Consider the following 15,516-nt stretch of genomic DNA (forward strand, 5'->3'; position numbering starts at 1 on the left):
ATGATGGTAATATGTATTAAATGCTGAAACAATCTACAGTTAGAATCCACAATGTGTCCGAAATATACAAGGAAAATTTTTCAAAATAATTTACCGCATGGCCACAAGATTATCACACAATTTTATTTAGGGGTCCCAAGAATGTCTTTATGAACAGTGCGGCTAGCGAAAATCTTTTTTTATTACTGGGTTTAGGATAAAATAGAATTTTTGATAAAAATTTTACTCGAAGCTATGAGTGAAGTACCATGCTTTTTTCGTTATACGGGGTAAATTATAATTTGTCATCAACTTCTGACGTCTCCCGTAAAATAATCGCAAATATGGTCTCTCAAATTACAGCTTCGAGATAAACAGCCATTCGTCGTTTTTTGAAAAATGATTTTTTTCTTCTAAATATGTTTAACATATAAAAAATTTCTCCCATTTCTGAACTTCATCCTTGGACACCCTATAGAATTGGAAATAAATAAAAACTGCTACATATACATTTTGTACGTTTGCCTTCAAATTTGGAATTGATTTGTTAATCAAGAGAAGGGCAAACAATAAAACCTGAAAATAAAAACTGCATGAAAAAACCAAACATACAAGGTAAATAATAGATTTGCTATTAATATCCGATTTCCCCGGCTATCCGGCCAATGCTTAAGCAGTACTAAATTCGGGTCAAAATACTGTTGCTACTCTCTCTGTTTTATTCAAAATGCATGAGAGGAAAGAAGATGAAGGATCATTCGAACCTAAAAGCGCATTTTCACAAGACCCTTTCAAACTAGAGGAAACCGGTCTAACCTGACCAAAACAAGCCGTGAACTTAGCCCGCGCATACGTGATACGATTGCCCCCTGCATTTACCGGTTTCCGAGCTCTTTGTGTTCGGCAGGGGTTTCCCAACGATTTCCCAAAAAGTACGTTAAAAATGCCCAAATTACCTGTTCCTTTATGCAAATCTAATATTCGCAAAGATTAAACTATTTCAATTAACTTTCAAAAAGTTAAAATAACTGCTAAAAGTTCAAATAAGTGTTGGCGCAAAAGTGCACAGCTCAGACAAAGATAGCTATATGCAGGCATGTCCTGCTGACATCATACCGATCGTTACAGCTGATTCTGACACACGGCTGTTGCCAGGCCATGGGTTCACAGGGAGAATCCCCGTTTCCTATTGGTGGAAAGAGTGGGCCTACACAGTGGTTTGGTGTTTTGGAATTATTGGACTTTTAGGAGAAATCGCCCCAACAAAGTTTGAACAAAGGCTTCTACTTAGTAGCACATTTTTAACGAATTATTTATGTTTGGATGGAAAAGAAATAGTGTATGAAGAAAGTCTTTAGTTCAGTTACTTGAGTTATTGATTTATAAAGATTGGAGTGTAATGCAGAAAATTAGTTTGAGGTTTAAGTGGAAATTTGTGTTGTGGAAGTATTACTAACATAACTGTGGTCTTCAACGCCTTAATTAAATTTTGAGGCAGTTAACACATAATATTACTTATCTCTTATCCCGTTTTTCACGTTATGGCCCAACCGTTTAAGATTTAAATAGGTATACTCACTTTCGGGTTACTCCAGACTTTTTCAATGCAATTTAAAGGCATTATTTTAGTGTTCAAACTTCAAGGTAAACATTTCAACTTAATTGAAAACAGTTTTTGCCTCGCGCAACTGTAATTTCGTCCCAACGCATCTTGACGGGGGCCTGCCGGTCGATCAGCTGATCGCTTCCAGTGAGTTCTTTGTTCGCCGGCATCGGAGGAACATCGCACGTCACACCACTGGCCCAATCGGCTCCGAAGATTCATGGAAAAAATGCCGTGTGGGCTATGAAAAAAGTGAAAACGGAAGGCCCCTTGATGAAAAACTGGACGCCACCAGGCCCCCTTAAAGTGACAGCAGCACCGGACTTTGACAGCCGGGGTTGAGAATCGCAGGTGGATTGGACCGGTCAGCCTCATCATCTTCATCATGTTCCGGAGCAGTTTCCAGGAAGAACGGGTCGCCAAAGACTCCAAACTGCAGGCGGTTTTTAGCAAGTTGTCTGGGGTATTCCCCAGGGCCGAGGACTGCTTCCAGGGCCACACCATCCCGAAAATCATGTCCTCGGATATTATTGAGTCAGTACTGGCCGATCCTGTTCCTGTTCCGACAAGTAAGTACGCATATAATTTGTTTCAAACAAAAATAGATAGGAAAGAGTGAAAAATAACCACAACAAAGATTCGCACTTGTGATGATTTTTTTGTAAAGGGGGATTACTCAAAAAAAAAACAATTCAACTAGGTGTTCGAAATTAGAGGCATGTCTTGGATAAATTCATTTAATATCAACTTTTGACCAGACATTTGACATGTAATAGCAAATGTCTTAACGTACTACGTCTACGGTTTCTCGTCTGCGGATTTTTTTTCTAATTATCACTACATATATTTTTTTCAAATTGTTAATTATCATAATGAAAAAAGAGCTCCTGTTTTCTCATATTCTTCAAACTTCAACAGTTTTTCCCAATAAATACCTGTTATCATTTCCAAAAATCATTCATGTGTATCATGACCCCCCTCCCCCCTCCCCCCACCTATGTTTGGCTTACAGAGCGCCTGGTGTGATGGCGCCTTCAATGTAGTATGCAAATTATCCTATAATAATTAATTAGGAAAGAAAATTGTTATACTAACTAAAATCGATGTTGCCAGCTAGCGGCATTTCTGCTTATACTCATACCAAAAGCACAGAAGTGATGGTATTTTGTAACTTTTTTGATAATTTACTATAAAAATTTGATGTTTGGACCACTTATATAGGACATGACACAATTTTCTGGAAGTTTAACCAACTCATCCTATGTGCCTGAACGGAATCTTTTTATTTACTTGTCAATGCTAGTAAGCAAGTAGAGATTGTCTAAAATTTTTATCTACATTTTGGGTTTAAATATTAGAGAAATTGCTTGAGAAAAATGCATAAAAAATTACATATTTGAAATTAGCGAAAATAAATTTTTATTTTTGTAAAAATATTTATTATGGTCCTATTTACATAAAAACAGGAAAATGAAATACCGGCGGAACAGTCAGATTTAAAAAGTTCCCCGTAATTAGAATCCAAAATAAAAAATATTTTTGAAAAATTTCTTAACTGTGTCTTAATTCTTTACTTTAAAATAAAAAAGCTTAATTTTCATAAAAACAGTGCCAAACATACAGGATGTTTCAGTTTTTTATAGCAGGACTTTAACAACCCATAACACTTAGTTCAAAATGGATATTAAAAAAATGGAAAAATTATTACAAAGAGTTCGTGTATTTATGTACCTTAGCAAGTGCTGAGTTTCCGATATACATCGTGTTTTTACAGGGGTTTACAGGGTTAAATATATCTATTCTGTGGTACGTGGGTTCTGTGTTATTTGAAAAACATACATTTGAGCCAAACAAAAACAGGTAGGTACATATTTATGTGCTCAACCCAATTTTGAAGTACGAATAAAAATCGGAGAAGCGAGCAGCAAGAAATAAATCAAAACCATCTGTAAAAGTCTTTTATGATTTGAAAGATTATTCTGTGGATATAATAGATGCAGATGTGGCAGGAACAATTTCTAAAAATTGCAGGTCTAAAAACACTGTGATACGTCAATGTTCTATTCGATGTTGAGCGCCTTATTTTTTCTCACTAAATTAAAAAATTTACATTTCAATTCAGTAACAACATGGAAGTACAAAATAAAATTTTCTAGAACCAGCAGCAAAAAAAGTTGTGCAGAAGATATGAATTTGGAAAATTTCTGAGTCTTGAAAATCTATCCTGTGATACGCCAATGTTTTATTGTATACTTATGATGCGTAGTAAATACAGGGGCGTACTGGACACAATTTTGAATTAAGAAACTGGGCGAAAAAGTAGAAGTGAAATCAACTAAAAATGGGCCGTAGCGTCATCTCCTTTGGCAGGATTTTGCGATATTCTCTCTCATTTTTGCATACTTGCATAAGGCGAGATCTAAGATGGATAAATACCGCTGATGACGAAGGATTGATGATAGTGGTGGTGTTTTCTTCCATAATTCTGGCTCTCGATATTCAAGAAATAATTTCTGAAAATTGATGGGCTAAAAATCTGCGACACGTCAATGACTTATTATATATTAAGCATTATAATTTTTACACTCTGTAAAATGCAAAACATGCATTTTAAGGTAATAAGGGCAGTGGTGTGTGTAGAGTAGAATTTTAAAGTAATAACTAGGACAATATAAAAATCAAATTGAATTTGCAATAATTTGGAAAAATGCTAAGTAGTATAAAATATCACCTATTTTCGAAATGTCAATGTGGGGAATATTAGCGTTTGAAATGTGACTTATGACATGTGTTTTTAAAGATTATAATTTTTTGATTGTTTAAGTTAAAGCGAGTTCGTTTTTATCTCAGTTTTTAGTCACAGTTTTTGCACAACACGAGGAGATGCGATGTTCAATCTTCGAGTCATATCAATGAAAACTGAAATTCGCCAATGGTTTTCAAAATCTTTTGCAAAACACAAATTGTGTATAAATTATTGTATAACTTTCTCCATAGTTAACGAAAATCTTGGTTCAATTAGTAGGCAATCATTTTTGCCTTCATGTTAGGTCGTTCACTCCTTTATTCTCAATTTTTCCTTTCAATGAATTACGACGGCCGTTCGGTACCGGTCCCAAAAAGTTGTTTTCCGATAAAATGCAAATAAAATTGGCAATAAATTTAATCTAACGAGTTTTTTAATTGCGCTCTGCAAATCATTCGGCCATCGATATTTTTGGTCGCTTCTCACTTCCCAATCACCATGAATTTGCCGTCTAGCGAAAATACTCCGTTAAGTTCGATTAAGAAAATAGCTGTTTACCAAATTATATTTTTTATTAAATATTTATTCACAGAAATAGTTTTTATCTTCAAGAATTCTAAACACCATTCCGCCTGTTTCTTTTCTGTTCATTTAATTGAAGGAGTATGATTGTCAAATGGCAGCAGTGCTCGTTTCTACTATCAGAACTAACAAAATGACAGAATATGGGAGTATCACGGAATGACAATAACAATACTTGACATTATAAATATACCTAGGTCTTAAACTAAAATAGTGTCATTCGCAGTTCAGTAAAAGAGTTTGAAGAAGTTCTTTCCCAATTTTAACTCGTCGCCAAGAAAAATTGCGATATACTAAGTGCAATTAGCAAAGGTTCATAATACATAAATATACATGTAGATATCATAAAAGGGTATATAAAAAGTCGAAATACATATTAATGTTTTAATTTTAACCACACTGAAAAGCTCCTGTCATTGACATGTGACTAGCGCAAAAATGGAAAAATAAGATTTTATTGTCATATACCCGCGGCATTAAAAGATTGTATGTATTGGCTTTTATCTCTATATTCATAACGTTCTCAATGACAGGATCATTCCACTTGTCAAAGCTAATTCAATTGGGGAATTTAGCTAGCTACGAGGGCACTGCGAAACGTAAATGAACTGAGTAACAGATCATAAACTCCAGTGGTATTTTCTGTCTTACTTAACATCAAAATTACTGGCTTTTCTATGTTTGCATTTTGGCCACGAGGCATCGCATTCGCGATTTTTGTAGTTAGGGTTGATTTAGCTTAGCTACGCTATACAGCGGGTTCGCCATACATATTTCCGTTTCAGAAATAGAATTTTATCCCTTCGCCATGGCAACATTTATATAATGTTATGGTCCAGTTGGTCATGACACTTCCCTACCCCCCCCTCACCCGCCCATGGGAGACCCGAATTCCGGTGTTATCTGTTTTCGGCATTAATGAGAGACCCTGGAGCGGCAATAATTCAGAGTTTAACGGCGCGTTAATATCGCCAGTTTTATTGTCGGGATGCGGGACTCTCTATGAATATAGGCAGCTATCGTCCTCAGTGTACATTCGCCAAATTAGCGTTGTATTGTTCTCATCGAAATACTTTCGCTTTCAAATTTATTCCTGCGGGTGTTTGATATTAAAGACATGCCTTTCCATGGTTTAATAATTCAATATAAATTATTGATCTGAAAAAGGAGTAATGTAATTATAAAGATGAGCAAAAAAATTTCAGGTCGTCCAGTTTACCAAAATCTACCTTTAGATTGGAATTCGGAATAAGACGGTTTCACCTGAGAGGTTGCTTCTTCAGGTTAATACGTTACGATTTCGGACAGTTCTCATTGAAAAAACTGTTCAAAATACACCATCTAAGACTTTACCCTTCATAAAATAGTAATCCCCATCGAATCCGGCCAACATTTTAAAGTCCGAACACAGCTTCCCCCCTCATATATAATCCTGGAGCCTCAAAAACTCAATCTGGAGAGCGTCCCAAATTCATTTCCGAATATTTCGAATATTTCATTCAGGACAAAGCGGAGGCCTTGGGAGGGTCCTCCTGCTCTACGCACAACTAATCTCTTACGCTTGAATGGGTCTAGGGAGCTCCAACGCCAGCTCGGGATAACGGGACCGTAAATATCTATTGTCGCTGTGTAATTAGATTTTATTCATTCGGTTCGGATTGGGATTATTCTAAGGCGATTCGGGTTTATTAATTTTACTGGAATTGATTTGCAGTATCAGAAAGGAATATCGAAGGGTAAGTAACTGGGTCAGCTAATGTGCAATTTGAGGGCGTTCGCAGGCGTGAGAGTAGACAAATTACAATATGGTGAGATGTATTGCAGGTTGTCCATCAATACCGATAGGATTGGCAAAAGTCATACTATTGTCAAATACATTAGGGGGACCACTGGATTAAAAATTAAGTTAATGATAAATGACAGCCGAATGTCCTAGATCCGTCACTTCATATGTTTTGTGAAAGTTTATTACTGTCGTATAGCGTCGGACGAGAACAATCTTGTCAAAGAAGTGTTGGAATTTCTTTGACTAGAACTAACCTACCTGTTTGATTTGAGGTTTTCATTAATTTAACTCCCTTTGTTTACTTTTTGCAACGCTCTCATTGGCAACTAAATTTTGCTATCGATGAGAGTACCGGGCAAACTATACTAAGCAGGTAACAACGTATATAACAAAATAACTGCATCTCACATCAAAATAAATCTTAGAATTATTGGCTTTTATATGTTTGCGTTTTAGTTACCAGACGTCGTATTAATTTGTTGAAGTTTCTAATGATAGTCGAGATACATCAATTCTTTAACCTTATTCCAGATACATGGCCCAGCGATCCGTTCAATTACTCCCACCATCATCAGTCGTCCACTCCACCGCCGTCACCAGCGAATTTCGCTGACGATACGCCACTGAGTGAGGACGTAATCTACAACGCTGCCACATTGACCCTCCGCCTCGAACAAGAACTGAGGGCAGCCAAACGCAGCCATTTGTCTTGCGGCGAGGTCTTGTTGCCTTGCGGCCTTCTCCTCAGGGTAAGTTTCTTCCAGAAAATATCTGACAATGTCGTCTAATTTGTGTTGTCAAAATTGAGTTAGTAATGACCGTGGTTCCTTGCTTCAGGTGGCAAGAGATATAGCCTCGATGGCTGAATCGGAGCCCTGCGGGTTGCGCGGTTGCCACCTTTTCGTGTTGTTCGAGCCTCATGGCGCTCTGCCTTCTACCAGGATCGCGAAGGTGGAGTGCGATCCTGGTACAGCCTGCACCTTCGAACTGTACCTGACGCTTAAACAGAGCTCCACGGGGTGGAACTTCCTGCCGCAATTTTTAAGGTAAGTTTGTTATATAGTTACCGAAAGTATTCGATATCTTTACGTTCACCTGCGACCTCAAGAAAAACTGTACGTATTTTTTTACGCCTCTTTGACAACTTGGAAGCACCGCCATATTTTTTAAAGTGTTACTTCCAACAATTTATTTTTTTCAAAATTTATGTTTGGGATTTTTGTAATTTCAGACTTCAGCACCCAGACACGTAATATCGATCCGGATCAGAAGTTCATTTCGGTAAACGTTTCACCTGGTTACAAATCACCCGCGTTGACAACGTGTTGCATGAGTTATGACATTATCTGTTTTTGACAGCTTCGATATCCTCCCATTTTAGTGCAACAAAAGAAAAGCGCGACGTTGCCATTTGAAAATTATTAATATTGAAGCAAAATTTTTGAAGCCTTTAAAGTTTGATTTTAACAAATCAACTTTTTTGTTTGTAGACCCTAAACGAGCCCATTTTTGTTTAGTTTTCCCACAATTTGGAGCTGTTATTCATTATTTTTTCTTTGTAAAACTAGTGCAATTTCAGTATCCGGTTTAATAGTGCTATTTTCAAGAGTTAATGGGTTTCGCTGTTTGAAAACAACATTTTTCGACCTCGACCGAGACGATCAATCAAACCGCGAAACCTAATCTCTGCACTGCGCCCGCAATAAAAAGGAAACCACATTATCCGGACGAAATCACGATATTGCCGGTTCTTTCGAATACTTTTTCACGGTTGTACTTGGGATTTTAACAACCAGCTTTCCTACCAGAGAAACTTAATAAAACGCTGGTTGTAGGGATATCAAGGGCTAACCGGTCGTAAAAACAGCTACCAAGAACAGATAATGTACCAAAAGGAAACCGGTCGCAATAGCGCCTCGAGCTCGTAAAGGACCGTTTCGCAACTTTCTCCGAAGCCAAATCGCGGTCTTGATGATGACTATAATGATAATGATGATGATGACGAAAAGTCGTCACGAGCTGCGATTTTTTTCACTCTGTCAATTAAAAAACTATTAAGCAAGCGAGCAAAGCCGATTACAGTTGGAAAAGTTAAAAGCGCCAATAAAGCGATAACTAATCTTCATTGCACAACATTGAGAAAAAACGGCATACTGACGGATTTATTGGGAACCGAACTCATTGATGTAGAGAGTTAATGTAGTTCTAATAATTTCCCAAAAGTTACTTTTTTGGATATGGACTATACGGTTTTGCTACGCCACTGTTTTTTTGGCTAATTAAGTTTTGACATTTTTTTCACAATTACTTGTAAAATTATTGTTCATATCCAAAATCATTGGTGCAGTAGGTTTATTTTGCCTGGTAAGTAACATTTTTTGAAATTTCCTTTTGCTGAGAACCTTATTCCGAGGGCCTTTAAATGCGCTTTCTCTCGTTTATGTCACTGCTTTTTAACGCATAATACTAGTTTAGGAGGAAGAAAAGTGAAAAGTAGGCCATTGTGAATTTTACGTATTGTTTTACTACTCAATTCCCGATTTTATTGGAAATCGGGAAGGGGAATTGATGCTTTGGACAACGTTGACTTAATTTTGTCTTTTCGAAATCAGTTCGCATTTCCGGAGGACAGATAAATCCAATAAATCGCTACTGCAGCCCTTCGCCGAATCAGGGCCACACGGGATAAATATATTTTACAACGTTGCCAAAACGAGCATTTCCTTCCTAAAAGGTTCTTTTGAGACATTTTAATAGGACATTTTTGGAATTTCCGAAGTTCTTCCTATAAAGAAAATCATTGCAGTTTTGACTTCCTTATGCTGTTAAACAAGATCGTTAGTGCCTTTTTTGTTGCGTTATTTTAGAGTCTCGGTATAATAGATTCCCGCTGCCGTTTGGCAAAGTCGAAATTCACAGTGTTCCATTGAAAGCGAAACAATAACGCAAAACAACATGGACACTAATGGCTGTCGTTTATCCTACGGGTTTCGTCAATTCGGGGACGTAAATGTGACAGAGCCGACGGGTAATGCGGTGTTGCGACATTTCGGTAAAGTGCAAACGGCACTTAAAAAGGTTGTCGCAGGCAATAAACTAGGGAAATTACCGCCTGGAACGGGCTCGACAAAAGTGTAGGCCGACATATTTGCCTGGGGGCCGCAATGAGCTACTCCCCTAATGTTTTAAGTCTTGCAGGAGAGAACATGTTGCCTATAACAGAGACCCTTGGTTTAGAACCACTCTAACTTCTTGTCCCCTTAAGCCTTTTGAGTATTCCCATCACGCACTTTAGTTAATTTATTAAAGATTTCTGATCTTCGGTCCAGTTGGATAGTTCGGGTAAGAGACAATCATTATCTGCATGCAAATTAAACATGTTTTTTCTGTGTTGTAACATATTTAATTATACTGAGATTAGTGGGGACGTGGCACGATATAGGCCAGCAAGGTCACCAGACCTGAACCCCTTAAATTTTTTACTTGGCGATTTAAGGACGGAGTGTACTGAAGATAGATTCATTTCTATCTCGGCCTACTTTAACGATTGTTCAATATGGCCACTGCTCACAACTTTGTAATGCTTTAAAAACGCCTCCTGAATATTAGACACTACTTTCAACTAAATGGTTCTTATCCCACCACTTATTGTGTCTTTAAGGGTTGCGACAAAATAAATTTTATATATTTTATCGCAACCAGACCGGATATATTTTTGGATGCCGTATCGTTAATACAACCGCAAAGAGAAAATCTATAGGGTACAAGTCTGGCCACCTTGCCAGCCTGTCTATGTAACCACGTACCGCGTCTGCTGTCTGATCATTACTGGGTGTAATTAACACCTTGCCTTAGAACACAACCGGCACCTTTAATCTTTATACGGTTAATAAAGTTGCATGATTTAAAATAAACTATTTCGTACGTGAAAATTTCAAAAATTATTAAATTACCCTATTTAAACTATGTCTATAATTATAATGAAATACAGCCAATGGTATGTTTCTCTTGGTTAACTGAACACGTCTTTATAGCATTTGGCTTGGCCCGGGCATACAGCTGATCTAAATCTAATGTTTTTTATGAAATACAGCTTTTTTAAGTTCTTTCTTCAAACTTTGATTTCATCACTCACATCACGAGAGTGAAATGTTGCTCATGAGCCGAAGTCGAGGGAAGCAATCATGCGAGTGTGTCAAGAAACTTTCCTATGAGTTATGTGTATTTTTTCTCACGTCCATGGAACATATTAAAGAATCATAAATATTAAAAAGTACTCGACCAAGGCTCGAATCCGGATTATAGCATTTTGTCTATTAATTTGTGTTTAATGGATAAGTGTATTAATGACGCTGATTAATAATCGCGAGCGTTAATAAAGTTGAGATTAATAACTGCTCATTTATACACGTTAGTTATAATTCTATTCCATTGGCTGCAGCGCATAAGACCAAAATATACAACATTTCTTCTTAAAATTTAAAAGCCATTCTACTTTAAGTATATTTACATTTTATTTAGTCAAAGGTACTGTTCACGTGTCAAGCTGTGATTAGTCAAATGCAAATATAAATAAAACTATAGAGGTATGTACATATATGTACATATATATACATATATTTCTTGATGATTAAAACAAGTAATTAAAATCCTGCTACAAAAAGCCCGAACGCCCTGTATATATGTATGTACATATGTATAAGTATAGTCATGCCGCGGCCGCAGTCGGCCGTATGAAACCAATCACAACGCGCTTCATGGAAAATAAATAATACATTAATGGAGATCATTAATGAGAGATTTTGCATAAATTAAAGAGACTTGTTAATACTCAGTCGATGGAAAACTCATTAAAATTTCCTTTCGTGCAATTAACTGGATGGTTAACTTTTAACTTACCACACTCAACAGACTTTACAATTAAAGGATTATGATCGAAAAAGGTGTTGAGCCTTGTAACATTCAGCTTTCATGATTGTGAAAATGTGGCCAATAGTATATAGGGTGTCCTGAATTGCAATTGCAAGTATTTAACAACGTGTTCCATATCGCAAAAATTATACGTAGTTTGTTATAAAAAATTTATTTGAAAAAGGCTTCGTTAAGGAAATGGCACTGCACATTAAGTTCTGCCATTAAAGATGGCTGCATAAGCCGCTTTTAAAGGTACATTAAAAGTTTTTTTTATTAAAAAACGGTGAATCGTACAAAAAAATTGTTATGTTGTAAGAGTTTTCATCTTTCAAATTAAATACATAAATCGAAATTAATTATATTTTATCAAAAAACACTGGCTAACCAATTTTTTTTAACAAAAAACTAATGACATGCTAGTACGCATGCGACTGGCACAACTGAAAATATGTTCCTCAACATAATATGGGTTTCCTTGATGGCAGTTAGCACTCACAACTTCTTATTTTGACAGAATTTACATTGCAAACTCATATTATTTTTCGAACTAGAAATTGACGCAATTGTAATTCCGGGCACTCTGTATGTTCACCACAAGTTTTTTTTTTTAATGATTTTCCTAGGACACTCGATATTTTTCCATAGAGCGTGTTGTATATTATTCAATATTCTGAATCTACAAATCATAATTAACATTCCTACAATAAACCTTCTTGTACTTTTTCGAAGAAAAATAACCTTTATTTGGGAATTACGACGTTACAAACCCCGATCAAGAAATGATGGACAAAAAAAATGGATTTTTATTATTTTTGGCATTATTGATTAAATAACAAGAAAAATAATATTTTATTATATTGGTCTCTCTGTATAGAATATTTTTAAAAATTATGATTTTAAGAGATTTACAAAAAAATTTGGGAAATTGGCAATTAGAAACGGTGATGATTTTGCTTCGGACTTCATTTTTTTTGTTTTGGAGAAATGAAAATAAAATGATTTTTGTATATGTACGTAATTAATTCCAAAATAAAATCATCAGAAAATTTTCGATTTATTAATTTAACGTTGAAATACATATTTTCATTTGTTTCACTCTTTTTCTGGAATCTGTAAAAATATCTATCGATGCAAATTAAGAATGAAAAGGAAGTAAGAAAATAATAATCATCCGGGTCAGTTATCAACTATCTGAAGTAATTCGGAAGGTGTAATCAAATTTCCTAAAATCATCATTCGCAATATTCCTAGAATAGTCGAGAGTTTGTAGGTCTGTCGGGCATAGAGTGGAGTTCTGGCATCCAGGTAGGACAATATTTTCAACAGTTTATGTATTTTTTTGTTTCTGATTTATTTTTATTTCAAGTTAAACAGTTGAGCAAAATTAAGCTAAAAGCTAAATTAGTTTGAAAGGGCTTCTTAATATAGAAATACCCGCATTCTTTCGACAATTTACCGCAAAGGTCAATTCAAGGTGAATACAGATAAACGAAAATCACATATGGCGCCTCCAAATATATGTTACGTCAACATTCCAGACATTCCACTGCGAAGTGTTTAGCGCCCGCTAAAGGGGATACTCCACTTAATAAAGAGATAGCTCTGAAGAAAGTGGGTCAATATGTCACCGTAGGTAAGACAGAGTGTAAAAACGTCCAGGTGAATGCCAGACAAGGATGGAATATGTGTAATATACGGAGAAAGACAGCATGATAATATTGGGGTCTTTCTTCCAGATGTCATTTTCTTGTGTTCCATTATAACCTCAAAATATTTGTTTCGGTTTGAGTTTAGTTAGATTTTCGTTAATATTACGTTATTTGCGTTTTAAATCTATGAAGCCTAACTCAAGTATTTACTTTTTACTATTTACTGTATTAAAATTAATATTCCTTAGTATCATAATAAGCAATGCAGCTTAACCTTAAGAACCAAACTAAATTAATTTAAAGAAGTGGATGATCGCCCCGTTGTATGCTATGGAAGAGGTAACAAACCCTAAGAAATAGTGGTAAGTGAGCTCGTTGCTGCATTTTTGATTAGTGTTGCGAGGGAGATTAGAAAAATGGTACTGATGAAGTACAGAAAATCCTTATTTAATGAGACAACATTATTTTCAATATGAACGTTCAGTTAAATGTCCTGTTATAAGTTGAACTTCCGGGAAAATTGATTGCGAACCGTAAAAAAGCAAGTAAGAAGCCTCTTGCAAAATGTGGTAGCTCCAGTTTTGGAGGGCCATCCTCTCGCCTTAAGACAATGTTTTTGCTTATGCAAGAAGGTTCTGCTAAGTACCATATACACTCAAACTTGGTTATAGCGCACCTGGGTTCTAACGAAATAAATCTTAGAAATGGACAGTGTCTAATTACATGTTATTCTTGTTAGGATGCAACAAATACACTTATAACAACCTATAGGTTTTAGCGAACGCTTTTCGAGGAAGAAAATGCAGGTCCCACAGGTTATGAAACTAACGTGTATTAAAAAGACCATCCTCAAGAATTTATTACGGTAATTTTAGGGTTTTTTTTCGGGTGATCTCGACACCGAAGGATTTCCATATTTTGAATTATAGTCGATTTGGCACGATTTTGGACTGCATTAGCAGCTCTTAATAAAAATATTAGCATTGGGTATTACGATTTGAGTAATCTACAAATTCATCGACAGACATTTGGCCAAAATTAAATTTAATGTGCGTATGTCTGTTCACATCCTTAATCCACTACCCTTCAAGCGGACCAGTTACCTCAGCTAAGGCGAACATAGTATATACATATATGAACATATTAACTAGAATCGGATATAACGAACGGTCGGCTGTAACGAAGAAAATCTTTGGTCTCTTCGTGTTCGTTATAACGGAGTTCGACTGCGTACATGGAATGCGAATAAAGAATTGCTGTATTAGATTATTGTGGCTAAACTAAAACCAAAGCTTTGAAAAATATTTTATGCAGGAGTACCAACTACAAAAAATATGATTTTTTCTGTTATTTTGTGTTAATTCTAAAAACAATGAAAATCTTTTTTTTGTGCATCAAGTGTGTCACCATTTTTCTTTGGAAAGGTACAGGAAAGCCCATAATGAAATCGTACCTTATGAATATACCTTTTCTGTGCATTTTCAGTTTGAGAATGTTTTTTGTCTATTTCAGGAATCTAACAAGAGGGGGCACCGTTGTCTTAAGTCCCGCCTACACGTTGAGCAAGAAGAAACTTTATCGTTCCTACGTGGATCAGATCCAGCCAGAAAAATGAACGACGATTCGACGATCCGTAAGACTGATTTTGAATGAATTTTCTAAGACGCGATCGACAAAACAATAGTTTTCCCCATCCGGAGGGTGGACATATTTTCATGAGGGTATTTACTTGGGGGTGGCGGGTTTTTTCCAATGTCATTTGCGTAAATAAAAATTTGCGCAGGGTCGTTTCCAGTTTTGTTTGTTCGCGGTATGCATTCTTCTACAGTGCGTATTAAGTTTTGTTAAAGAAATTTGTTGCTGTATTCCAAATTCAGTTAAAATTTTTGGCAAATACGAAGATTTACTGTAATAAATTGGAACTTTTGGAGTACTGTTATGTTGAATTTTCATTGTTTTGTTTTACTGCCGCATAACGTTTCACAATATGATCGAATAACAATAAATAAAATAATTAGTGTGTACTAATAAAACGGCAATTTGTTAAAAAAAGTATTAAAAAAAATGATGTGACACGTAGTGATCATGTGGTGTCTTCGATGGGGCTTTAAACAGTCTATGGGCAAGACTGTTTAAACCTCCCTAACCCGAAATCAGTAGAGTTTGTTGTAGAGATAATCATATTCAATGAATAGTAGATTCTTATACTTATATGTGACTGATCGAAATTATCCTTGCATGGGCTTTTACACAATTT

The 15,516-nt window shown here is 35.9% G+C and overlaps 1 protein-coding gene across 1 annotated transcript; it reads left to right on the plus strand.

Annotated features, from left to right (window-relative positions):
* Positions 1–1,737: 1,737 nt before the first annotated feature.
* Positions 1,738–15,198, plus strand: LOC136339962 (protein charybde-like). Its single transcript, XM_066283621.1, has 4 exons — positions 1,738–2,151; positions 7,228–7,445; positions 7,534–7,742; positions 14,772–15,198. The coding sequence occupies exons 1-4, from the start codon at positions 1,968–1,970 to the stop codon at positions 14,872–14,874; spliced, it is 714 nt and encodes a 237-aa protein (XP_066139718.1). The 5' UTR covers positions 1,738–1,967; the 3' UTR covers positions 14,875–15,198.
* The last annotated feature ends 318 nt before the right edge of the window (positions 15,199–15,516 follow it).

The sequence above is a fragment of the Euwallacea fornicatus genome, chromosome 7, assembly GCF_040115645.1.
Source record: "Euwallacea fornicatus isolate EFF26 chromosome 7, ASM4011564v1, whole genome shotgun sequence".
Lineage (NCBI taxonomy): Eukaryota > Metazoa > Arthropoda > Insecta > Coleoptera > Curculionidae > Euwallacea > Euwallacea fornicatus.